General features: G+C 51.7%; 1 protein-coding gene across 5 annotated transcripts; it reads right to left on the bottom strand.

Moving 5' to 3' along the window:
- Positions 1-20: 20 nt before the first annotated feature.
- Positions 21-23,730, bottom strand: NASP (nuclear autoantigenic sperm protein). Of its 5 annotated transcripts, none has more exons than XM_027837945.1 (15): positions 23,567-23,729; positions 10,735-10,785; positions 9,116-9,226; positions 8,192-8,272; positions 6,959-7,065; positions 5,293-6,234; positions 2,513-2,595; positions 2,317-2,393; positions 2,166-2,239; positions 1,700-1,888; positions 1,438-1,604; positions 1,078-1,131; positions 909-992; positions 415-570; positions 21-202 (listed from the first exon to the last, which is right to left on the bottom strand). In XM_027837945.1, the coding sequence occupies exons 1-15, from the start codon at positions 23,611-23,613 to the stop codon at positions 146-148; spliced, it is 2,280 nt and encodes a 759-aa protein (XP_027693746.1). In that variant the 5' UTR covers positions 23,614-23,729; the 3' UTR covers positions 21-145. The 5 variants fall into 5 exon arrangements, with proteins under 5 accessions (XP_027693746.1, XP_027693748.1, XP_027693747.1 ...); XM_027837947.1 differs by having other exon boundaries at positions 5,632-6,234; XM_027837946.1 differs by lacking the exon at positions 8,192-8,272 and having other exon boundaries at positions 23,567-23,730.
- Between the last annotated feature and the right edge of the window lie 861 nt (positions 23,731-24,591).

Genomic DNA, 24,591 nt, shown 5'->3' with positions numbered 1-24,591 from the left:
AGAAAAACCATCCACGCTTCAACCTTTGCGTACAATCTTTATTGAAGTTATACAAAAAGAGTCCCCAAAAGTGAAAAAATACATTATATACAAAAGCATCGTCCTTCGAGAGAATAAGGGTCCTCCCGCCTCCCCTCTGGGAGGTTCACGCGGTGCTTTGTACGGTGGCAGCTCCAGGCTCAGCTGGCGTCTGGTTCTCAGCCTATGAGACAAGGATGGGAACGTGTGAGCGACCATCCCTTCCCAGCCCCTCTGAACTCTCAGGACAGGAAGACAGAGCGCAGGCCCAGGCACCCCCACAAACCCTGTCCCATCTGTTTGCTTCTAGGACAGTGAGGGGGTGGGGAGGGAATGAGAGGTGCCCCCTCCCCCGCCTGTCTCAGCAGACTCTGCCTCTGCTGCTGGCCTACGCACCTCTGCCTCCATATTTTCTGTGGCCTCATTCTGAGCTGCAGCAGCATCCCCGCCCCCATCGCCATCCCCGCCCCCACCATTGACAGCTGGCTCTTGCTTTGGCTTCTTGGCCTCGGCATCTTTGCGAGGACTCTCTTCTTCGGGTTCGGGTTTCCTCTGAAGACAAAAGTGTGAAAGCCTCAGTGTGCACAGCTCCAAACTGGCTTAAGAAAACACAAGTATCCCTTCTACTCTGATGCCCTTGGGAGACCTCAGTGGAGACCAGACAGACAGACACCAAGCAAGGCTCCACTTTTTAAGGGTTACAAGTATCTGAACCACTGGGCCTCCTTACAAAGACACGCCCCCTCCCAGGATACCTGCTAAGAACAGGACTGCTCACAGCTCTCACTGAAGCATGAGAACACTGTCTTCTACAGGGAACCAGGAAACTCCTGTCACAGAACAGAACCGCCCGGGGGCCCACTCATACCGTCAAGCTTGGAGGAACTGACCTTTTTTCTGACTAAGTGGGAAATATCAGTTACACAGTTGGAAGACGACGTAGTAGCACCATCTGTGGGTCTTCTGGACGCAATCTGTCACAAGCCAAGGACTGAGTTAGGCACAGTGAGGCCTGGGTTAGCCCACCGCTACCACCCAGCCAAGCCCCTGGAGACTTACCCCTGAGGCTGAGGAGTTCCCACTGCTTGATGTGAAACCAGATGCAGCCTGAACCTGAAAAAAATGAGGGCCCTGCTCTCACCCACTCATTGCCAACATCCCCTTCCCAAGGGCCCGGCCTAGGCTTCAGACGCACAAGTCCAGCTTCACAGGAACCTCCTGCTCTTATCTTAGGACCCTCTTGGTCACAGTGGCCATGCTGCTCTGCAGGCCCCGGGCCCAGGGGAACACACGCAGGCCTGGGTCCTGAATGCAGGTCAGGTAGGGAGGGGGCACACATGCCATGAGCTCCACGGGAGATTGGGCCTGGGGGTAAAGCGGACCAAGGAGAGGCTCGGGCTCTGCTTGCTGTGAACCTACCAGGGTGGCCTTCAGAGCCAGCTCAGCGACGTTCCCGCTGCTCTGGGACTCCTTGGCATCTTCAATCTTCTCTTTAATCTCAGGGAGCAGCTCCTTCAGCTCCTCAACCTCTTTCTCGTCCTCAGCAGACGGCGTCTCAGCCGCCTTTATCCTTTCACTCAGCATGGCTGCAAAGATACAGGCGCATGCGCACCCTTCAGTGCATTGATGCCATCCCCACGTCCACAGTGCAGAGGGGTCTGCTGGCAGGGGGGACACTCACCCAGCCTCTTCTCGATGACGTCCACAGACTTGGTGAACTGAGACACAGCCTCGCCGTACTGGCTGTTGTAAGAATAGGCCAGGCCCAGCTGGTAATGGGTCTCGGCCAGCAGCCGGTCATGGGCCTCCAGGTAATTCTGCTGGAGGGCAAGGCAGGCCTGGAACTCCTCTATGGCCTGGCTGTAATTTTCTATACAACAGGGGAGAACAAATGGGGAAGGTATAAGGTGACCACATATAAACTGATGGGATAGCCATTGTAACTGCCTGGCCACACCATGATTCAGGGCCACCACACACCCAGCTGGCCAGGCCCGGCACCGAGCCAGCCCCAACACGGACACACAAGGTGACTTCCCCTGGCCGCCTCTATCTGAGGGTTCAAGGGCGAGTGCCCTGGCTGCTCAGGGCTGGGGGAGGAGGGGGACACATTCCCAAGGGCTGCCCCCAAGCAGCTGCTCAGTTACCTGATTCCACGCTCACTTCCCCCAGTTTCAGGTGAGCTTGAGCTGCGTTCAGCTGGGCTTCCTTCGTTTCCTGCCTAAAACGGGAGAAGCAGCATCATTAGCTTTCTCTTCAGACAGGAAGGAGCCCAAGGGGGGCGGGTCTGCTCCTCACCTCTTAAAGATGATCTTTGCCAAGTCCAGCATGTCCCAGGCAAGCTCCAGGTTTCCAATTTCCTCCTCTTCGTTCTCCTAAAGAGACAAAGAGGAAGTCAAGGAAGCCGTGCTCAAGTGCAGGGGGGCCTGGCATGAAGGGTCAGGCCCCATGCATATTGTGCACGTGCGCACACACATGTGCACAGAGAACCCACCTTGTTTTCTAGCTTGGAATCGCTCCTGCGCTCTTCAATTTCTCTCTCATTCTCCTTATCCTCCTCTTCAGAGCCTTCAGTTTCTACAAGCAAAAATCCCTCTGGAATGAGAAGCTGTCTACATACCAGGCCCTGGGATTCCACCCAGCCAACTTAACCACGACCTCCAATCTAAAGGCCACGGGCACTTCAAACACTTTGGTAAATGCGTCAGCTAAATCAGAGCTTCAAGTTAATCATGGTAAAGGTGAGCAGTGGGGCAGAGACTGGACACAAACCCAGGAGGTTTAACCCAGGAGATGCACAGGCTATCTGGGGTCTAGGTCTGAGGAGCTATGGGATCAGCACCTGACCAGGAGCACGAGGGAGGAAAAAGCTGGCTGCACCCCCATCTGCAAAGAAAGCAGAAGTTCTCTCAGATGGACACATTCATCTTTGGGTTGTTCTGAAGCTCAGGTAACTCATAGTAAAGTCTGATCTGTCAGCTCCAGCCACCAGAAAGGTACGGCAAGGTGAAAGTGTAAAGCCAGTGTCTGCAGAGGCCCACGATGACCCCCGGCCTCTTGGACTGGATGCTCAAGGGCCAGACATTCCATCTAATTAATGCCAGCTCACTCATCAGGGTGACTTGGGAATGACTTTCTTGCCCACACTGAATCTGAGGACTGCCCTTCAGCACGTCCTGGGTTTTCATGCTTCTACGACCCAACCAGGGCTGGCCTGGCAGGTTCCCCTCCTCTGCTGAGGCTGCAGAGCAGTCTGTGAAGGGTGACCACTAAGGATGACCAGATTGCTCCCAACTCAGGACTCCAAGAGGCTGAGAGGGGCAGGCCCTGAAGCTCCATTCTGCCCGGCTGCCTTTCTATGTTGGGCTTCTAAAAGCACATTTCTGAGGGTCAAGTATAAAGGCAGATAGACTGAGGGCCATGAATGGTGAAAAGGAGCGCTCTCCAGGGGGGAGGGGCAGCCTCCCTCCTGGAGGTCAGAGAGCAGAGACTGTTTGCGTGTGAGCACAGGGCTCCATGCCAGCGATTCGGTGAAGTGCCATGGCAGTGCCCAAAACACAGCAGAGGGTGACTGGCTGTCTGAGCATTTCTCACTCCCTGCGAGCTGAGCTACAACAGAACCACCTCTTCACTCGCTTAACTGGCAAATGTAGCTTCTATTACTTAGGGGTGAAGTCAGCCAATATGGATCAGGCTGAACATCTGCTCCGAAGAGGGCAATCTGGGGTAACGGGGGCTTTCTTGGATTGTCTAGATCTGAGTGAGTCTGAAGGCGCCCTCCTCCCAGCCACCCTCTGGGAGCAGAGACAGACTACGGTGGTCTAGGAGGGTCTTAACCTGGAGTCTGCTCTGAAAAACATCCTGGCCAAGGCGCCCTGACCCCTAATGCTGACACACCACCTCCTTTTCCAATCTGGGGGAGGCTCAGCTACCCTAGAAATCTAAGCCTGTCATGGCCCTTTCCTTCAGGCAGCTGGTGGAGCAGGGTCTGGAGTTCAAATCTAGCCTAGGACCCTTACTAGCTGGGTAACCCTGGGGGCAAGTCACAGAACCTGACTCAGTTTCCTCAACTGTAAAATGGGGATAATAATAGCATCTACCATGCAGCACTGTTGTGAGGATCAAATAATACTTTTAAAGCACTTTGCACAATGGGTGGCGCATACGAGGGGAATGATAGATGCTCGTTTCCTTCCTTCCTTTCTAAAACAGGGTCACAGGAGGCATTAAGTGGCCAGCTCCCTCCTCTCCTCCTGACCACTGATGGCTGCTAGGGCTCCCCAAGAAGCTTCAGTGGCCTGGAGGAGCAAAGGTGGCAAGGGCCAGGGCTAGGGGCTGGGTGGAGAGGGGTGATCTAGGCATTGCTCACAGGAGAAAACAACGGGAACATACCCATGATTAATGGCGGTGTTAGATGAACCATTAGACAGTAGAATCCTCAAATGACAACACACTAAGAGACCATTTCCAAGGAATGAATTTGATCTACGTACACTGTTCGATTTCCTCTTTTGCCAATTGTAAGGATTGTACAAAACAATTAAAAACACAAGTTACCCAAAGGCCCAAATTAAAGCAGGTGAGCTAGAGCAGCGAAGCAGGTGGAGAGGAAAGAGCAGCAGCGGCAGCGGCGGAGGCAGCAGCAAAGCTCCAGAGGGGCCAGCGAGCCCTCCCTCCGCTACAGGGCAGCAGCATCTGTCTGCGCATCACAGCATAGCTGGGCATGGCTCAGAATTTTAACTCCTTCCACAGAACAGAGCCCTCCCTCCTTTAAATGGCAAGCCTGCTTATGTGCGCCCAATCTGTGGATTCTACTGTGTTGACCCTACTTTCTAAAACAGATGTTAAAATAAACCTTATGAACAATAAACGTTTAAAAAACCCGAGGCATGCAAGTGGACGTCCATTCAGCATTCTCTGCCAGCCTGGTTACTCGGAGGCTACAGCCTGTCCCTGCTTTGCTCTCCCCCACCCCCTCCCATGGGGCTAACATTGCACCGAGCCCCTGGCCAGGCGAGGAAAGCCCAACTGACGTCTCGATGGCAGTTAGTAAAAGCATTAGTTTGGGCCAGCCAAAGGAGACTTGCTGCTTCCCGATCCCCCGCGCCAGTGGGCTCAGAGCCTGTCTTTAGCTCCCATTCTGGCCACCCTGCTCCTGTCCCTACTCCAAAGGCAGACGGAAAATTCTGAATGGAAGGCTGCCCTTCCCCCACATTAGTGAGTGAGGTCCATCACGTCATCCCCCCACGGCAGTAGGCCTGGCCTCCCTGTTACCTTCTCCCTCCTCCTCCTCCTCCTTCATCAGCTCATCTTTCTCTTCAGGGGGTGCTCCTAGAGCCACCTGGTCCCCAGGGCCCATCTCTGGCCCATCTCCAGCTGCCTTGGAGTCTTCTGGGGTGCCCTGGGGCCTCTCCTGGGCAGGTGCCACCTCTGCTGAAGGCTCTGCCTCTTTTGTGTCTGTGAGCTCCTCAACAGCCTGGTCTTCTGCAGGCACCGCCTCCCCTGGGTCGGAGGGTGCACTGTCTTGACCCTCTGTGTGGGCGGCTGCTGGCTGCTCCTCACTTGGCGCCTCTGCCTGGGACTCTACAGGTGCTGCCACCGCGTGGGCCTCACCTGAAACCTCTGCTGGCTCCTCTTCAGCAGGGGCTGCTTCCTCCTCTTCTTTCTCAGCCTTGGATGCTGCTGGGGCTAGGGCTGGGGCTGGGGCTGCCTCTGCCTCCACCTCCATCACCTCTCCTCGTCCCCCATCTGCTGCCTCTCCTTCCACCCCGACCGTAGCTCCCTGCTCTTCAGAAGCATCTTTGGGCCCCTCTTCTGTTCTCACAACTACCTCGCCCTGTTTCTCCTCAACGACTGCTTCTGCTCTGGCCTCCTCCTCCTCCGGCTTTCCGTCTTGGGGGGCAGCAGCTGTGGCTGCTGAGCCTGCCTCAGGCTCCCCTGAAGCAGCCACTGCCTCAGGCTCCTGGGCTGTGCTTGGGGCCTTCTCGGGGCTCCCGGGGGCTGCTTCTGCCTCGGCCTCCTCCTCCTCCTCCATCTCGACATCGGCTCCTGAGGTCTCGGCCTCGGCTAGACTTTCCTGGGCTTCCCCTGCAGCAGGAGGAGCAGCCGCCATGGCCTCGGCCTGCATGCTGGCAGCCTCGGCCTGGGCTTTCTGTGCCGTCGCTTGGTCCTTCATGGCATCAGAGGCCTGATCTTTCAACACGCCCCTTGCTTCCTCTACATGGTGAAGGAACATGAAGCATAAACATTTCTTCCAGTTTAATGATAAAAGGCATACATGGAAATGAAAATTAATCCCCCTTTAACCCTCAGCCTGGCTGATGAACTACAATGGAACTCTGCCCCTGGAGACATAAGCCCAAACAAAGAGAAGCCGGTCCTAGCCAGCAAAGCAGCTCCTTCCCAAACGAGCCCCTCGCGCTAAGCCGCTGAGACAGAGCCGGCCAGACTTAAAGCACAGGAGCCAAATACAGGATGCCAAGCCGTTGCAGGCTCAAACAAGAGAGTAAATGGAGTTTTGTAAACGTTTAATGCTACAGAAATGTGGGTCATCAGGGTTACTAATTACTATTGTTCTGGCCAAAAGCCCACTCTTGCCTGCTCCCGCCTGCCAGGGCACTCAGGCTTTCAAGGAAGCGCATCAGAAGAGACTTCCCTTCATCCTGGTACAGTGAGCGAGCACCTGGCTGGTTCAAATACGGGGATCAGGGCAAGCTTCTGGATTGCAGCATCACTCCAAAGGAGAAGCCGCCAGGAGCCCCGGCTGGTGAGGACTTCAGTTACTTCCTCCAAAGGGGGGGGTTCAGATCATCTGGCCTGCCCCAGGCACCAGCCATGAAGGTTTGAGCATTCCCCAGATGCGAGGCAGCGCAGACCCTTGAGGGAAGGCAGGAAACCGAGCATGGCAGCTCTATGAGGTGGGACATGCAGCGCTACATACCCTCTACGTTATCAGTACTCTCTACCATAGACTGATCTTCTGCTCTCTCTCCATCTTCATCCACTGGTACTCCATCCAGGGCATTTCCTAACACACCATTCTCCATTCTAGGAGGAGAACAAAGAGAGAAAGCACCGAGATACGACAGCTGGGTTCCTTCTCACTCCTCCTGAGGTCAGTACTAGCAATGCCCTGTGCTGAGCTCAGAATACAGCAGAGCAGAATGCAAAGTGTGCAGAGAGCAAAAGGATTAGTGAGCACTGCGGGGCGGGCGGAAGAGGGGCAGGGCAGGGGGGCGCAAAAGCAAGTGCTGGCGCAAATGGATGGCTGCTGGGGATGTTATCAAGGTAGGACGGCAGGCTCTGGGCACTCTGAGGCCCTGCCCACAAGGCAGGGCATTACATTTACTGACAAGATTGCAAAAAAATAACCATGGCCCCTTGCCCGCCCTGCCCCCCAACTCTGACTTCACTGTGTACTTCTGACCTGGGGCCCTTCCAACCACACCGTTTCTTCTCTGTAAATGCTATGTGCACTGCAGGACGTACTTTGCAGATTCTGAAGCATGGTAGAAATCCAAGCAACTGTCACGAGCAACATTACAATTGGGCAATTTACCAGAATTAAGTAGTTGATGGATGACAAAATATGAAAAACCACTCGATTTCAAAGTTGCTCAGTCTAACCTAACAGATCTAAACTCCTTGCAACTGTGAAGGAGGCAGCGTGGCATGGTGTGGTAGGCAACCCCTGGCAGGTGGCAAACAACATGCCAGCCCACCTTGGCAAGGAAGGTCTTTCCCAGGGGACCCTCTACTACTGACTGAGGCAGCCCCATCCCCAGCCCTGAAGGAACCATAGCTCACTCTGCATCTTATGTTCCTTGACCTTCACGGCTGCCCACTTCCATTAAACTTGCACAGAGGGCTAAAGAAAGGTGCTCTTCCATTCCAGACTCATCAATTCCAGTGGGAAAATATGCCCGGTTCTCAGCCTTCTATGAAAGCACATCCATCTCGCCATTTCTACAACTTGTGTACTCCTCCCATCCAGAACCAAAGCATCTACATTCCTGTTTGGCCTTTATCAAGCACCCACTCAAATACTTTGGCAACAACTCTGTTCATCCTGCTAACTGGGTCCTCCTCCTACCCCACGTGCCGCCTTGGGAGAGGAGGGTCAAAGCACCGGTACCCTCCATGCATCCCAGGCACTGAATCTTAAAAGACATACCTTGCTAACTCCAGAAGAGACTTCCCATAGTAAAAGAAGGCTTCTCCACACTCATTAGCTGTCTCTCCATACTTCTTACCCCTAGAGAGGAAAGGACACACAGCAAAAAAAATAAGAGAAGCTATCTCGCCTACAAAACCATCACCTCAAGCTGTGCTGTGCTTTGCCTACATCCTGCTGGACTGGAGTCTGGGCCAGAGAACAGGCCGTGAAGCTGAGTCAGTGCTGAGTGTGTTGATCACCAAGGTAAATATCTGACACTGAATGACACGACTGTGACTTTTCAGAGAGTCCCCTGAACCCCTAAATTGGCTTCAATGGACATCTTTAAGCAAACGGCTGGCACTTCTCATTTCACTAAGGACAGACACATGCCAGGACAGGTGGTGAGTGCCACATGCAGGGCAGCCCAGAGTCATATCAGAAAGGTAAAGGAAGTGAAGATCAGGAGGGAGAAAGGACAAAAATGTAACTTGACCAGGAGATAGAGGCCCTGACAGCTGCACAGAACAGGAGCAAGGGCTCGTGCTACAGAGCTGGCCCCACAACCTATGCACAGGGAGATCAGGAAAGCCCCTGAATGCCAGGGGAAAGAGGGGCTTGGCTTGGGCCAGGCCTGGGGGCGCTTGTTCATACCCTGCGCTAAAGGGCGGGATACAGCTTAGGACACTCCAGTACACTCCTGTCAAGAGGAGAGGCCACGTCCAAATGTTCTAGGCACTCTAGTCTGATGGCCAGGCACAGGTCAGGATGGGGAAGAAAGCCTAGAGGCAGGGAAAGCAACTCAAGCCAAAGGTCTGAAGGGGTGGGAGTGGGGACACACAACAAAGGCAGAGCTCAAGAGACCTTCTGCCCTACTAACCTTCAACCTGCCTGTTCATGACACACGTCCCTTCTCTACCAAGAGCAAATATCAATACTTACAAGAGACTAGCTGCTTCCTGGAATGCATTGACAGCTGCTGGGATGTCTCCCATTACCAGATGTTTCTGCCCCAAGCCCAGCAGCTTCTTAGATTCGCTATCCACATCCAGGCTGGGGGGGGTGGGGGTGGGGGTGACAGATACAAGAAGAGAAACAAAAACCAGATACTACGGGTCAGAACCAACACCCACACCCTAAAACAGCAGGGTCCCAGCCCAAGCCCCCAAGGGCCACCAATTCCATACAAAACCACAAAACCAATCCCTACCCCAACCCCCAGGGGAAAAAAAAAGCCTTATGTCCCCCAAGGAACACTCCTTCCACCCCAAACTCCACAGGCCTAAGTCCTCAATCCTCCCCATTCTCACCCCCCATTCACGTCAACTAGCTTGTCACATCTGTCACCTTTTAAGCAAAAAGCTTCGTGAAACCCCTCCAACTCTGGTCACTAGAGCAGCCTGCCTGTCACCAAGCTCCTCCACTTTAGCAGGCAGGGCCCCATTTGCACCAACAGTCTGCAGAATGGGCAGAGAGCTAGCGTAGCCTCAGAATTTAGGCTGTCACTGGAGCAGACTGGCTTGGACAGCCAGAGGATCATCACATTATGCACCCCACAGAGGGAGCAGCAGCCAGGAAGGAAGGAAGCTCAGGCCAGGCTTCAGGCCTCTTCTGCCCCCAGCTACATGAGTTCATATGTGAAAGGAAGAATTCCTTTACTGAAGTCACCAAGTTGCATTAGGTGAACTCCAGGCCTAGAAATTGAGCAAGAAAACAGCTGCCCAACCACATCTAGATTAAACACCTCTACTGGGCAGTGCTCCACTTGAACCCTGACAGCTGGATGACCACTGACGCTCTAGCAGAGGACGCTTGAGCCTCACCAAACCTCACAGTGGCAGTGGGGAGCCAAGCGCTTTGGGAGGGACTACAACTGGTTGTGGCGAAGTCAGCTACACCCTCATCTCCAGAGTGGACACTTAATTCTTCTCAGTGTTAATGGTTAGTGCATACAGTATATATATGTTTTTTTGCTGAACAAGTGAAGGGGATTAAATCCTTCCAGGTTCCTGGGGTCAGGTTCATCCAACACCATCACTCTCCCTCAAGATTGTTAAGAAAACTCAACAGAAGTGTGACAGAAGGGGCACCCTCAACTCTTAAGTCAGGCTGACAGCAGCTCAGACGAGGGGTGGCTTCCCTGCTCCTCTCCTCAGTGAGACAAACCACTGACTCCACCACTGCTGGCCTCTCCCCTTGGAGGCCCCCCTCCAACTCACCCCCAAGTTTCAGGCCAAAAGGCCCAGCAAGAAAGCCCAAAACTCAACTAGCCACACCCATGAGTCTTGTACCAATGCTAACAGAAACCCTAGATTCAACCCCAAGTCAGCTTCTGAAACGCAGCTGCTCAACTCAAAAAAAAAAAAAAACAAAAACCAAAACAAAGGCGGATCTCCCAAGGCTCCTCATTAAAAGAGGCTCAGTCAAGAGGCCCCCAGATCTTCTTTGCTTCCACCGTGATGTACACAGGCCTTACCCACCAAACAGAAACAAGCTAGGGATGCAATTCCCATGTTTCCACTCCTGACAGACAGACAGACAGACAGACAGCAGCTGCTTACCTATCAGTCCTGTCTGCAGATGTGGATGGAGCAGGGGCCTCTTCTTCCGTCCTGGAGAGAGTCAAGACAGGTATGATCAGAGTGGGCAGTGGTTGACTAACTCTCCCATACCCTCTGACCACTTCTCATTTACAGGAAGAAAGAGGGTGGGGAGGCAGCCCCCATGAGATCTTCCCGCCATTCACCAGCGAATCAACTCCTCCCCCAAGAACCTGGGCTCTCCCCAAGGGTGCTGCGTGGATGAGCATCCAAAGCACTTCCCTTCCAACACGGTGAAGATGCTGAGGGTGCTGACACCGAAGAATTCCAGGCAGGGAGGGAGCACCTCCTGGTACCAGAGGAGGACCTCTACGGGCCCATCAGCTCTAAATCTATGAGCCTGTCTCCCAAAGGAGACAGCTGGTACAGGGTGGAAAGCCAAGCCTGCCTCACTGGCTGAGACCCCACCATCTTCCCCCAACCATAATCCAATCAATCCTGCCAAAGCTACAGCAAACAACAGCAAATCCAGACATACCTGCCCCTGGGTTCTGCCCATTAGTATGGGAGCTCTCTGAGTGCAGAATTGTCACGTTGCACCTGCATGCCTTGGCTGGGCCTGCTACACAGGAGCAACTCCTCAGTGCCTTTTCATCCACTCACTTAAGGTGAAGGTGAAGCAAAAAAGAGCTTGGGGAACTGAGAGGGGATCCTCCTGCTCACCTTGCTCGTTCTGTTTTTAAACATCTTACTACCAGGCACCATGCGAACAAATTGAAATGGCACTTGCCAAGGGGATGCACCATCCCCCCACAGAGGTGCCCACCAGAAGAGCGCAAACCAGGAGAGGTTAAGGGCTGGACTGATTATGATGGGACCCTGCACCCACTCACTTCACCTCTCTGGGGTCTGTTTTCTCAGCAGCAGAATGGGGAGAATGCACACTATCTCACATGGTTGTAAGGAATGTGTCCCCACTTATGAAAAGCCAACATGGCTACCACGAGGTCCCGCAGGCCCAGCTTCCCCAGCCTCTGGTTCCCAGACGATTCCCATACTTGTGCCTCAGCAGTCCAGTGAGGAGGAGGGAACGCAAAGCTTTGGAGAAGACAAAGTCCCATTTCGGGTACAGAAGAAATCAAGCAGCTGCCTCCCTGTGTCACAGCTGCCCAGCCATGAAGACGCAACCAACCAGACCGTGCCCACAGAATGGTGATCGTGGAAACGTAAGCCATGTAGGCTCAGCTCTGATTTGGAAAATTGGCTCTACCTACTTCTCCCAGACAGAGGCGGTTTATGGTTTACAATGCCAGGTGTTTCATAGCTCAGAATGGGATTTACACAAACACCTAGCCTCCCTCACAGCTTTCCAGTCACATCAATGGTCTGGAATAGCATAGGGATTTGCCACAGTGACAACTCTTAAAGTTGGGCCATCAAGTTCTGAAAGAGCAACTGCCTTGGCTACAAGAAAGGTGTATACATATGGTCCCAGAAAAAAGCCTTCTGCTCCTCTCCTCCTTGGTAACAGGTCTGGCTACAAGCAGACAGTGCAATGTATACCCACTAATCATGGCATCATATTCAATAAGATGAGGGCCCTTATGCGTCAACTAATTTGAAGGGAATTCCTCTCCACTGTCTGTATGTGGTATCGCCAAACCTCTTCCAGAACAGATATTAAAGAGATGTCTAACAAACATCTAGAAAGGCAAGTGGCCAGCCACATCCACCTGAATCCCTTGCTGGGCTGGATCTCTGCACTACAAGATGAGGGGAAGGCTATGGCTGTAGCTGACCTGCTGACAGACTTTCTTGTGGAGAAGACCGAGACTCAGACACTGAGTAATAAGACCATCAAATGAATTCCGACCTGGTTGGGGGTCGGACTTAAGGCTTCCAGTGGATCACCCCCTGAATCTGTGAGCTGTTTATCAAATTGGCAGATGACAAAGTGGGATGTAATCCAAAAGGATCTAGACAGGCTAGCATGGGGCTCCAACCACTAAAATGAAATTCAACAGGCATGAAAAAAGCAAATTCACAATTATAAAATGGAAAAGGCATGAACTGTTCCAAAAGACCTGGGCAATTTAATGGCTCAGCAAATCAGCCAAAAGCTAATGGGATCTTGGACTGCAATAACAGCTTCTAGGAACAAGGCGGTAACAATCCCCCTGTGTTCTAGCCTTGTCTGGGCTGGAGAACCAGTTTCTGTTCTGGGTACCAAATTCAGTAAAAACACTGATAAAGCTGAAGGGTCTCCAAAGGATGGCAAGCAGGCCTTGCATTCACATCACACGAGGATCAGTCCAAGGAAATGGTTCTGTTTAACCTGGAGACCTTGGGGCCACACGACAACTATCTTCCAGTATCACAATGAAAGCCCAGCCTGTAGAGGAAGACTTAGCCTTGTTCTGCTTGGCCTCAGAGAGCAGATAAGAGGAGCAATAGGTACCAGGTACGACAAACAATGAGTCGCCCTGCCCCTCTCTGAGATCTAGCCCAACACTTGCCCAGTAGGTTTCAGTGGGGATTCTTCTCATCTATGGGCTAGACTACATGCCATGACCACTGAGGCTCCTGGCAGCCAGGGAAGTGCAAGTAAATATTTACCAACCACACTTTTCTCCATCCTTTTCTCAGGACCAGACAAAACAAAATCAAGCCCTGATTTCTGAGGCATTGATGTTTACATTGGAAGCTCTGCGTGCGTGCAGCAGTGGGCTAGAAGCAGCTTGTTCTCTCTTCATTAGGAGTGCTGTGAGGGACTGATGAATGACTTCTTTCTCCGGGAGCTTCACTCCAGCTGCAGATGAGTCATTTATCCTCCTACACGTCCCATGAGCATTGCAAATTCCACACACTCCAGACAGAACTCCTTTTGCTTCTCCTTCCCCCAAATCCAGCCCTCCTCATTTCCCTGTTTCTGTCCAGGGCACACTCCTCCTTCCGGGTGCCCCAAGTGAAGAAGAATCTGGGCATCGTTACCCTCCACCCCATGGCCAATCAGTTGCCAATTTCACCCAATGTCTCTGATCCTTCTGCTCAAGCCTCGTGGGTCACAAATACATGTCATCTCCTGTTAGAATGTAAGTTCCTTAGCCTTGTCTTGGCATCCCCAATTCTTTTCTGCCACAGAACCCAACGGTGGCCTGTTTCCTTGTATCACTTAGTTCTGATTTCTTCACTGTGCCCACTCACTACTCGGGTAAGGCGATTCTCCTTCTCAAGTGCTGACCTGGTTCTTTCTCTCATATTTCAGTTCTTCCAACCACTTCTGGGGTTCTACTTGCAATAACTGCAGTTACTTTTCCCTTTTCTGGGTTTTTCCTCTTGGGATTCTCTTAACTCACAGTATTTCTTCTTCATTATAGTAGAATCTCCTCCTTACTCATGTCTCCCACCTCAGTTCTTGGGCTCTTAACACACTTTTGGATGGGGTGGTGAGGTCCAGGCCCTTCCCATCTTTCACTCTTGCAGGCCCATGAGAAGACTACACGATACAAGGGGGAAAAGGGCCTTCCAGGGCTGCAGTTCTAGATGGGGAGGCTGGTGGTATCCTTCTATCCCTTCCGCAGACATTAATGGAGGAGCTTAAGAGCCCTGCCTTAGGCCTTAATTCAGATTAGGGCTGCTTTGTTGTTCAGTTGTGTCCAACCCTTCATGACCCCATTTGGGGTTTTCTTGGCAGAGATACTGAAGAGGTTTGCCATTTCCTTCTCCAGCTCATTTTATAGATGCAGAAACTGGGGCAAATGGTGAAGTGACTTGCCCAGGGTCACACAGCTAGTAAGTGTCTGAGGCCAGATTTGAACGCAGGAAAATGAGTCTTCCTGACTCCAGGCCCAGCACTCTACCTACTGCACCACCTAGCTGCCCCAAACTAGGGTTGCACCTTCTACCTAATCTCAGGCTCTGTGTATTTGCCTACCAGGAGATGCTTATGACCTCATGCCTTACTTATTCCCTGGTACAGGTCCTATTTGAAGGGCTCCATGGGCCCAGCCTTCTCTTGACTTCTCAGTCACCCATTCAGGTCCACAGCATTGGCCTTATCTCTTGGTGCAGCCACACAGAAGGTTGTACCAGCTTCAAATCTCCCAGGTACACCCCGACCAGAATATTTGCAGGCTCTTGCTCTGGACACAGTGGCTGAGTTCGCTGGGGTTTCTCTTTGGTTCTACTCAATTTTTGTTTAATCTCGTACACTTTTTGCTTTTTCCTGAGGCATTCTTCAGGAGAGTTGGGCCTGGCTGGAGGTTATCTTTCATAAAGTTATCTAATTTTCAAGGTTGCCATCACACTGCAATCTAACTTCCTTCCTGTCTCGTCAATAGGTTTTTTCTTCAAAATACTAACTCCTCTAAGAAGCACAATGTTAAGGTTCATGAAAGAAAATCCAGTAGAGGGGCAGCTAGACGGCATAATGGATAGAGCACCGGCCCTGGAATCAGGAGGACTTGAGTTCAAATCCGGTCTCAGACCAGACATTTGACACTTACTAGCTGTGTGACCCTGGGCAAGTCACTTAACCCCAATTGCCCTGCCAAAAAAGGAGAAAGAAAGAAAGAAAATCAAGTAGTTAATTGCAGCCATGGATAAATCCCACCACTGCCTCAATCTTGGACTAGATCATCTCTCATGTTCCTCCCAGCTCCAGCTTCCCAAAACAGTGTTATCTCTAATCAGCCAAGTCAACAAAGAAAGGAATTAATTAACGTGCTCAAGGTCACATAGCTAATTAGCCAACATGGATAAGCAGTTTTAAGGTCTGCAAAGCACTTTACACACATTTAAGCCACACAGCTGGTAAAGGAAATGTCATTATTCCCACTGTATAGAGGAGACCATTGCTATGGCAGATTAAGTAACTTGCCCAATATCACAGTTATTAAGTGCCTGGGGCCACTAGGTGGCACCATAGTGCACAGAGTGCAAGGCCTGGAGTCAGGAAGAATCATCTGAGTTCAAACCCAGACTCAGACACTCATCAGCTGTGTGACCCTGGGCAAGTCACTTCACCCTGTCTGCCTTAGTTTCCTCATCTGTAAAATGAACAGGAGAAAGAAACGGCGAACCACTTCAGTATCTTTTGCCAAGAAAACCCCAAATGGGGTCATGAAAAGTCAGGCACAACCACAACACCTCAACAACAACCACCTTAAGTGCCTAAGGAAGGATTTAAAATAGAACACAGCTCAGAGTTCCTTCTATGACAGACTATAACTGTCCCTTTAGTCCTATAAATCAGATTGTTCTGCTTGGCTTTAAAAATAAAGATGGGAACAAGTCTCCAACAAGCTAAGTGCATCCAGATAATCTAGATTTTCCCTTTCCCACCCCTCAGATTTAAGTGCATAAAAGGAAAACCAGGTATACCTCCCTAGTCTTCTGGTCTTTGTGCTCCAAGGGAAAAACAACTTTTCAAGTGCTCCGAACAGACCTCATACCCAGCAAGTTAAAGACAGATGCACTAATATGTTGTTGGTGGGGCTACGAATTGTTCCAACCAATCTGGAAAGCAATTTAGAATTATGCTAAGCAAGTCACTAAAACATTCACACCTTTTAATTCAAGAATTTAAAGAAAAAAAAATCAATGTCCCACATATACCAAAATATTAATACTGGCATTCTGGGTAGTAGCCAACAGGAAATGGCTAAATACACATGGTGGCAAATGAGGCCAATGAGCCATGAGTGTGCCACCAAGTGACATCTAAGAAGATTTCAGATGGCAACCTTCTGTCTTTTATGCTCTCTCTAGATGAGGGAGGGGCATATGGAGAAACAAAGATGATGTAAAAATAAAGAACATTAATAAGATTTTTAAGTGGCAGGAAGGCAGGCCCGATCCCTCCTGAAGGTCCCTTGCTCAGGCACTGAATTATACACTGAAGACCAGGGACCACAGGGGGTTCTTCTCTTGCAGCATTTGAGACACTGACAGGCTCTAGCCATCTGGTCTCACTGCTCCCCTCCAACTGCTATCAAAGGTGATGATGGCATTCCGGGCCTCATCCGCCTGGAGCCTCCTCCAGCCCCGCACCACTCTGTGATAATCCCCTCGCTTGGTTTGCCCTCTCCAGTGTCTGTCCTACCTGGCTAACTCTCCTCCTTATTTCCTGCCACCCTTATGTATACACTTCCTTAGAAATCACTTCAGGTGGTTTCTCCTTCCCAGGTAACACCTATGGTGTAGATGAATAGCATATAAGGAATTTCATAAGCTATCAGCTGCTCAAGCCTTTGCCCTCCTTCTGACTTGACTCTGCTGGCCTCATTCTCACCCACAACCTCATACCCTTGAAAAGCCTTGGCATCTGTGGCATCTGCCCGGCCTCATCCTTCCATCCAATCACTTAATTACCTCCTCTTCTCCATCCTACTCCAAATCTCTCCCTTCAGCATCCTGCAGTACAAAACACACAGCCCTTCACAACTGGCAGCTATGTCAGTGACCATTTAATCCAAGCAAACCTGAAGGAGAGAACCTCTAATGAAACCAGCAGGGGATCTTCCCCAGAGCCTATGCCTGGGAAAGGCCACTACTTTCAGTTTCCCTCCTATGGCACCCCACCATGAATCAAGTGGGCCTTGCCCTCTCTGATTGCCCTCTGCTGGAGGCTGTTTAGCTGATTAATGAGCCTTCTAAATAAACGGCTCCCAGATTGTACACAAGCCTCCAATCACGGCCTGACCAGGACCCAGGATTATCACCCCCCCAAGTCTCAGATGCTATGGCCATAAATGCAGCCACTGAGCTTGCATCCCACAAACCTCTCCTCAGATTTTCTCTGACAAGGTGTTGTGCAGCATACCTTCCACACCGGGACAATTACAAAGCACCACCAAGTATGGCCCCACATCCCATCTTCATCTTTCAGAAGATTCAGCTTCCTTACCTGCATAAATCTGACGCCAAAGTCCCCTGTTTATATCAAACATTATCTGTATTCTATTATGCATCCTATTCCTGTCCTCCAAGACACAAAAAACCAATGACTTGCTAAGTTTTTCACAGCCCCAGCAGCAAAGCACAGGGATCTCCTCATGGCTTGCACTTAAAAAAACTGTTTTCAGGTTTGACAAGTGTAAATGGTTCCCAAAGATTATAAAACATATCTGAATTGATTCCATGTAGAAGTTTTGAAAGATGAGGTGCCAACTTCTTGAGTATTTACTCGAAGACAAAGGACAATCATAATTCCTAGGCGGCTGAAAGTAATCTCAGCCAACCTTTCGGCCTCACACGAGAGTAAGCAGCTCTTTCTTTCAAGGGCAGCCCAGCAGCTCCTGACTCTGGCAGGCATCTGTGCTCTCTCTGCGTGGAGGGATGTGCCACTTTGGAAACTCCACCTCATCATGGTCACGGACATCTAACTCAGAGGATTCCCTGGGGTAACTGCCCGCGATCACACAGACATGACCCCAGCTTTTTACTTTCCTCTTCAATCATCCTTCCAGGGCCCCCCCCCAAGCTCTGCACCTCCCCTCAACCTTTGCCATATGGCGCTCCTGCGTCACCTCTTTTTTTGGAGGGAGGGGGGGGTTAGGCAACAGGGTCAAACAGCCAGTAAGTGTCAAATGTCTGAGGCCGGATTTGAACTCAGGTCCTCCTCACTCCAGGGCCGGTGCTCTATCCACTCCGCCACCTGGCTGCCCCTGTCTTCACCTCTTGATGCCATCCCCTACATCCCCTACTCTTGCCTCTTAGGCCATACTCAATCTAATGAGAAAGTGGCCCCCGTTCATCCCCTCGACAGGGTGCCCCACTCCTTGAGGGCCTTCTCACTTCTCTCTGGGTTTTGACACTGCTCCGCACTGGGTTTTTTCCCTGCCTGTCAGACTGGTCCTCAGCCCTCTTGGTGATTTTCACCAGCTCCCACAGGTTCAAGTCATCTCTATACTTGGCATCTAGGTGGCAAAGCCTGGAGTCAGGAAAACCCGAGTTCAAATCAGACCCTGAGCAAGTTATTTAACTTGTCTCTCAGTTTCCTTACCTGGAAAATGGGGATAACAACAGCACCTACATCCCAGGTTGTTTTGAGGATCAAGTAGGATAATATTTATGAAGTGCTTAGCATAGTGCCTGGCACATTAGAGGTACTTGTGAGATGCTGGTTTCCCTTCCTCCTTCACAGAAGATCCCCCAGATCTACAATACCCCAAGTAGCAGTCCCACACTAACTGCCCTTTTACATCTCAGCCTCCACAGGTCCCAAACAGTGCTAGCTTTCACCTCTACCTCACCTCCCCTGGTCCTCCCCCCAACCTCCAATCCCTCTGCTAGGCCATCCCCTCCTTTTTCTCCCATCGTTCCAGGGATGAATCAGTTCAACTTTGCATTGGTCTCTTCTTTCCAGTCCCCTGACCCCTAGTCCTAGCACAGATCTTGACTTGCCCTGTACGCTACCATTTTAGATTATTCCTTTCACCAAGTGCCTTCACTTCTATTCATGTACAGTTAAAAGAAGCTAGAGAAAACCTGCTGGCTGGATCTATTACCAATTTCTTACATCATCTCAACTGGGCCCTAAGCAGGCAAGGCGATGCTTTTACACCCGCCTTGTGGACTCATGATCCCACTCACCACAGCTGCTTTTCTTCTCTCCTCCAAGCTTCCCTGGCTTCTCTTTCCCCTACTCTCTCACCTGAAAACTTGCCTCATTGAAATCATTGACCAAAAGGTCCCTCCTCATCTGCCTCCCCCTACCTTCTCTTCCTTTGCCCTTCTCATATGAAGATAGCCCTACTCCTTTGCCTCTATCTACACAAGTGACTCATTTCCACCCCATCTTCTCCAGCACGCTGGCCCCTCCATCATCCTGACCATCTCAAATCTTCAGTCCTGCCCTTTCTACTGGCTACTTCCCTGCTGCCTTCAAACACACCTTGAAAAACCTGCTCCTTTCATGCCAGCTAGCTTTCATCCTCATCTGTTTTGTGGCTAAATTCCTGGAGAAAACCATCTTTAAGTTGTGCCTCTACTTCCTCACCTCTCAATTTCTTCTTAACTTTTGAGTATGGCTCAGGACCTCATCATTCACCTAAACCACCTCTCCTCAAAATTAATAATGATCTCTAATCACCAAGTGCAATGGTCTTTTCTCAGTCCTCATCCTTGATCTTTCTGCATGCAACTTCTGACAATCTCAATCACCTATTCCTCCCAAATAATCTCCTCTTTAGGTTTTAATGACACTGCTCTCTCCTGGTTCCAACTAATCAGCTCATTCTCAGTCTCCTTTGTGAGACCTTTACTAACTGTGGATTATCTCCCAAGGCTATCTCCTGGGCTCTCTGCTCTTCACCCTCTATACTATCACCTGGCTTGGTGATCTCATCAACTTCTATGGATTCAATTATCTCTATGCAGTTAATTCTCAGATTTATTCAGTCCTAACCCCTCTAGTCTTACATCTCCAACTGCCTACTGGACATCTGGAACTAGATATATGTCCACTATAGACATTTTAAATTCAACATGAACAAAACATAACTCTTCATCTGTCCCTGAAAGCCTCACCCCCTTTTAACTTCCCAGCATCTGTCCAGGACACCACCACCATCCCTCCCAGGCTTAAAACCTAGGCTCAAGTGGCCCTGGGTCATCCTGGCTCCCTTCCTTAGTATATTCTCCAGCTTATCAACGATATTAAATCATGGTGCTCAGATCTGAACATCAGACTCCAGGTAAAGTCTACCAAGGACCTCTCTCTTCCAGAAAGAGATGCCCCTCCTAATACAGCCTCAGCTTCCATTCCATCCCAGCTATCCATGCTTCCATATTTGTGCTCATTTCTCACACCAAATGTAAGGCTTTACATTCACTTCTAATGAAGATCACCTAATTAGATCCAGCCCAATGCTCTCTGGTCTGTCAAGATTCTTTGGGAACCTATCTCTTCTGTTTTTGCACTCCTTCCCCGCTCTGTATCACCTGCAAATTTTTTGTGCCTACCAAGTATACCTTTAAAGGCACTGATAAAAAGGTTAAAGAGCCCAGGATCAAGCACCCAAGCCCTGGGGTCCATCCATCCATCCAACTAGTTCTGAATCCAATGGATTAAATTATCACCCAATCCCCACTTCTCCAGTTCATCACCAAAAAGTCTAAGAGGCTTTATAAAAAACTTTTGTTAAATCTATGTAAACTGTACCTACAACAGAATATCCCTCATCTACTAGGTTTGGTAAGATTGCTCAAAAAGGAAATGAAGTTGGTCTGGCACAACCTGTGCTTCATGGAGCCAGATCAGCAGCTTCTCTTTCTCAGTGTTCACTGGCCATCTTCATCGATCTGTTCTAGACTTTCCCCAGGAATCCAAGCCATGTTCACTGGCCTGGAGTTCACAGACTGCTCCCTTCCCATCTGCCCTCTCCCATTTTCCACTGATTCCTCCTATATCACTAACAGGGGCTCAGCACTCCCTCCTCGCCTTAGGGACTTGAATTTCCTTCATCTCAGTAAGGACTACTGACTAGCTCTGGGGTGAGGAACCTTCAGCCTTGAGGCCACATGTGGCCTTCTAGGTCCTTGAGTGCAGCCTTTTGACTGAGTCCAAGTTTTACAGAACAAATCCTTTTGTTAAAGGAATTTGTTCTGAAGTTTGGATTCAAAGGGCTGCACCTGAGGACCTAGAGGGCCACATGTGGCCTTGGGGCTGCAGGTTCCCCACCCCTGACCTAGCTCCTTGCTTATCATGGCTATCAAAGTCCCTCTGTCATTTTGGTTCCATCATTTCCACTTTGTCTTTGCCAACAAAAGATGAAGAAAACAAGACCTAAGCAGTTTGGTGGTCTCTCTTGTCAGTTATCAGCCCATGTACCCCAAGCAAAGGTACCATCTGCTTTGAGCCTCTTTTTTCTTCCAATATGACCAAAAAAGGCCTTTGTGCTCTTGGCTTCCTTTGCTAACCTCAGTTCTTTCTGAACTTGAGTATTCCTATTTTTAGAGGGCTGTGATACACTCCATTGATTATTTGGCTCTGGTTCCCTCTTCTCTACACCCTCTCTTCAGACAAGTCTCACTTTTCCTCCTCATTGGAACTGATTCCTGAGCATCTCCCATGATTGGATCTCCTGGAATGACTTTCTTCCCCTGAGGCATTTTACTCAGGGATTACCCTTCTTCTGAAATCCACTCTCCAAAAACCTTGGCTCCCAGTTTTCCTCTCTTCTTATCATAGACTTTCCTGTTCCATCTTTTCCACCCCAGCATCCAGTTCACTGTTAGTGAGACTCAGATCTAGAAAGTCATTTTCCCTTGTTGCTTCTTCCATATTTTGAAGGATGTTTTAAGGGATCTCTATGCTGCCATGAAGTTATTAGCTGTTCTACTATGGTCAAGAGACATACATCCAGAGAGCTGAAGGCTCCCAGCATCCTCTGCCAAGCCTCTCATTCTTTCAGATGGTCTGGAGTCTACTCCAATAACAAAATCACTTCTCCTGTTCCCTCTTTTGATCTTAACCTGCTTCTCACCTCCTCCTCTTCCAAAATTTCCTCACCAGTATATATTTTTTAATACAATGTCACCAACTCTCCCCTTCCACCTATAAATATAACCTCTTCTTTTCAGCTTGTGGCCCCTCCGGAAGCTCCCCCCCCACACACCCAGTTCTCACTTCCAGTTAGACCTTAAGCCCCTTGAGGGCAGAGACTGCAAAGGAGCACCACTTTCTTGTACCCCTAGGGCAGAGCTAAGCACCTGGGCCTGGGTCAAAGGAAGCATTTACTTAACAAAAGGCTGGTCCGACAGCCGGGTAAGCAATATTTTCTAAGACAAGCCTTATCTTCCAGGCTCAGCCAGCCCCACCCTTCCCCTCCCTCTCCAAGTAGCATGTCCTGAGGGCCCTTTTTCTGCAGAGTAGCCCCAGCAGAGAGCTCAGCCCAGCCCAGAGCATGGAGGGAAGGCTTCCCTGGGGCCCTGCAGTAGGCTCCCGATAACTTCTACAGCCCAGGATCAGACTGGGGCCGCACGGACCCCTTAACCCGGGGTCAGGGATCAGAGGCAGGCTCCTCCGACTCTGTATCTGTCCGCACGCAGCCTGGACCAGGAAGCACAAATGCACTTCAGCAAAGCTCACAAAGAGAACGCCTGGTGCCCCCAGGGCCTGTGGGGCTCCCTAATACACCCAGTTCGCAGATGGGGACACTGAGGCCCAAGAACCCAGTCCCAGGGGATGCCTCTCGCCCCAATCTACACTACAAGATAAAGCTGGGAGTGGAAGGTCGCCCACGCAGTTCTGTCCGGGTCAGATCCAGCACATCTTTGGAAAAGGGAAACTGAGGCCGGAAACCTGGGCACTACGGCGCCATCTCCGCCCCCAATCGCGCACGCGCACGGCGCACTCCCCCCCTCCCCCGCCGCCACCTCGGGCCGCCACAGACAATGGGAGTTTTCCCGCTTCCCGGTGGCCCCGCCCCCTCGGCGGCACGCGCCCGCGCAGGCGCTCTAACACACGAGGAAGCCCCGCCCTCCCGGCAACACGCGCCCGCGCAGGCGCTGGGGAGCCCCGCCCCCTCCGGGGCAGCTTCGCTCCTCGTGAGGGGACCTTTCTTTTGGCGCCAATTCCCGGGAGCGGAATGGCCAAGGGACTGAGAGTATGCGCGTGCACGTGCCCCGCCCCGCACCCCCTCCCCGCACCCCCTCCCCTCACCGGCCTCCCCGGGACCCTGGCGGGTAAAATGGAGAAACCGCCGCAGCGCCGGCAAGATGGCGGGCGACCAAAAGAAAAACCTGAGAGGGAAAAGGAGGGGAGGGAAGGCCGCCTCCGACCCCCACCCTGGGCCCTGGCTCGGACCCGGCGCCGACCCCGCCCCGCTCCCGCCCCTGGCCCACTCACTTGTCGGCTGGGGCGAGCTCAGCGATCGCGGCAGGCTCGGTAGCCATGGTCTCTCAGAAGCGGGCGGGCGCAGAGGACAGAGACGGGGAGGGGAGGTGAGGAGGGAAGGGGAGACAGGGGCCGGGCGTTCCACAGCTCGCGAAGCAGAAAATGGCAGATTGGAGAGCCCGCGTCGCTCGGGCCGCTTTATATAGCGAGGCCATGGGCCCCGCCCACCCACTTCCGTTCCGCGTTTAAAGGGCCAGCGCAGGTCCCGCCCCCTTCGGGTCCCTCCCCTCGCGGCCCAGCTATTTATGGACTCGGAGCGCCCTCGCCGAGCTGGCGGTTACGCTAGCGAGAGGCGACCGATCGACCCCTGCCGGCGGGCCCGCGGCCCTGGAGAGAACACATTTCCCTGGAAAGATGCCATAGTGCTCCAGGACTCCAACTCCCAGCAGGCCGCGCGACCCGGGTGGGCTCCGGAAGTAGGGGCCGCGAGGCTTGCTGGAAGTTGAAGTCTCCTCTGCCGCCCGAGGCTTCGCCAGATGCCCTGTTTGGCTACCAGGTCGGGGTGAAGAGACTCCAAGGCCTGAGCCTCCTCCTGCTCTCTCTTCCTCCTCTGCTCTGGCACCCTCGTTCCTGGTAGAGGCGTTGGCGCCGACTCTAGGAGCTGTGGCCAGGGCTGCAGGGAGAGGAGGGGGAGGAAGAGCAGAATGGCTCCAGCCTCAGCAACGGATGACGTAAAAGGACGCCTTTGGCCTATTGGCTGAGGCTGCTCCCGCGGCTCTCCATTCAAAGCGCCGCCCGCGCCTTAGAGGTTTAGCGCCGGGGCCGCCTCCTCACGTGGGCTCCCTTTGGTCCCGCCCCCAACCGAGTCCTCAGCCTATAGCCGTGCGGGCCGCTAAAACCCTGTAGTCCCTTTAACTCCGCGGCGCCTCCTTCTAGTGTTCATTCATTCCCCCCTCAGGCACTTAGTCTCTGTGGGGCTCCCCGGACTGGACGCTGGAGGAGGGGATGGAGCTCGGGCTCCCAGGCTGGATGACTCT

This window comes from Vombatus ursinus, unplaced genomic scaffold, assembly GCF_900497805.2.
Source record: "Vombatus ursinus unplaced genomic scaffold, bare-nosed wombat genome assembly UNPS02014825.1, whole genome shotgun sequence".
Classification (NCBI taxonomy): Eukaryota; Metazoa; Chordata; class Mammalia; order Diprotodontia; family Vombatidae; genus Vombatus; species Vombatus ursinus.
Note: the sequence above shows the minus strand (reverse complement) of the source record. Positions and strands in the feature narration are given on the sequence as shown.

Coding starts and splice junctions, on each gene's coding strand:
- NASP (XM_027837945.1), bottom strand. CDS start 23,613: ATGGCTACCGAGCCTGCCGCGATCGCTGAGCTCGCCCCAGCCGACAA. Junction 2,240..2,316: donor GCAAAGATCATCTTTAAGAG/GTGAGGAGCAGA, acceptor CTCCCGTTTTAG/GCAGGAAACGAAGGAAGCCC. Junction 571..908: donor CCCACTTAGTCAGAAAAAAG/GTCAGTTCCTCC, acceptor TTTTGTCTTCAG/AGGAAACCCGAACCCGAAGA.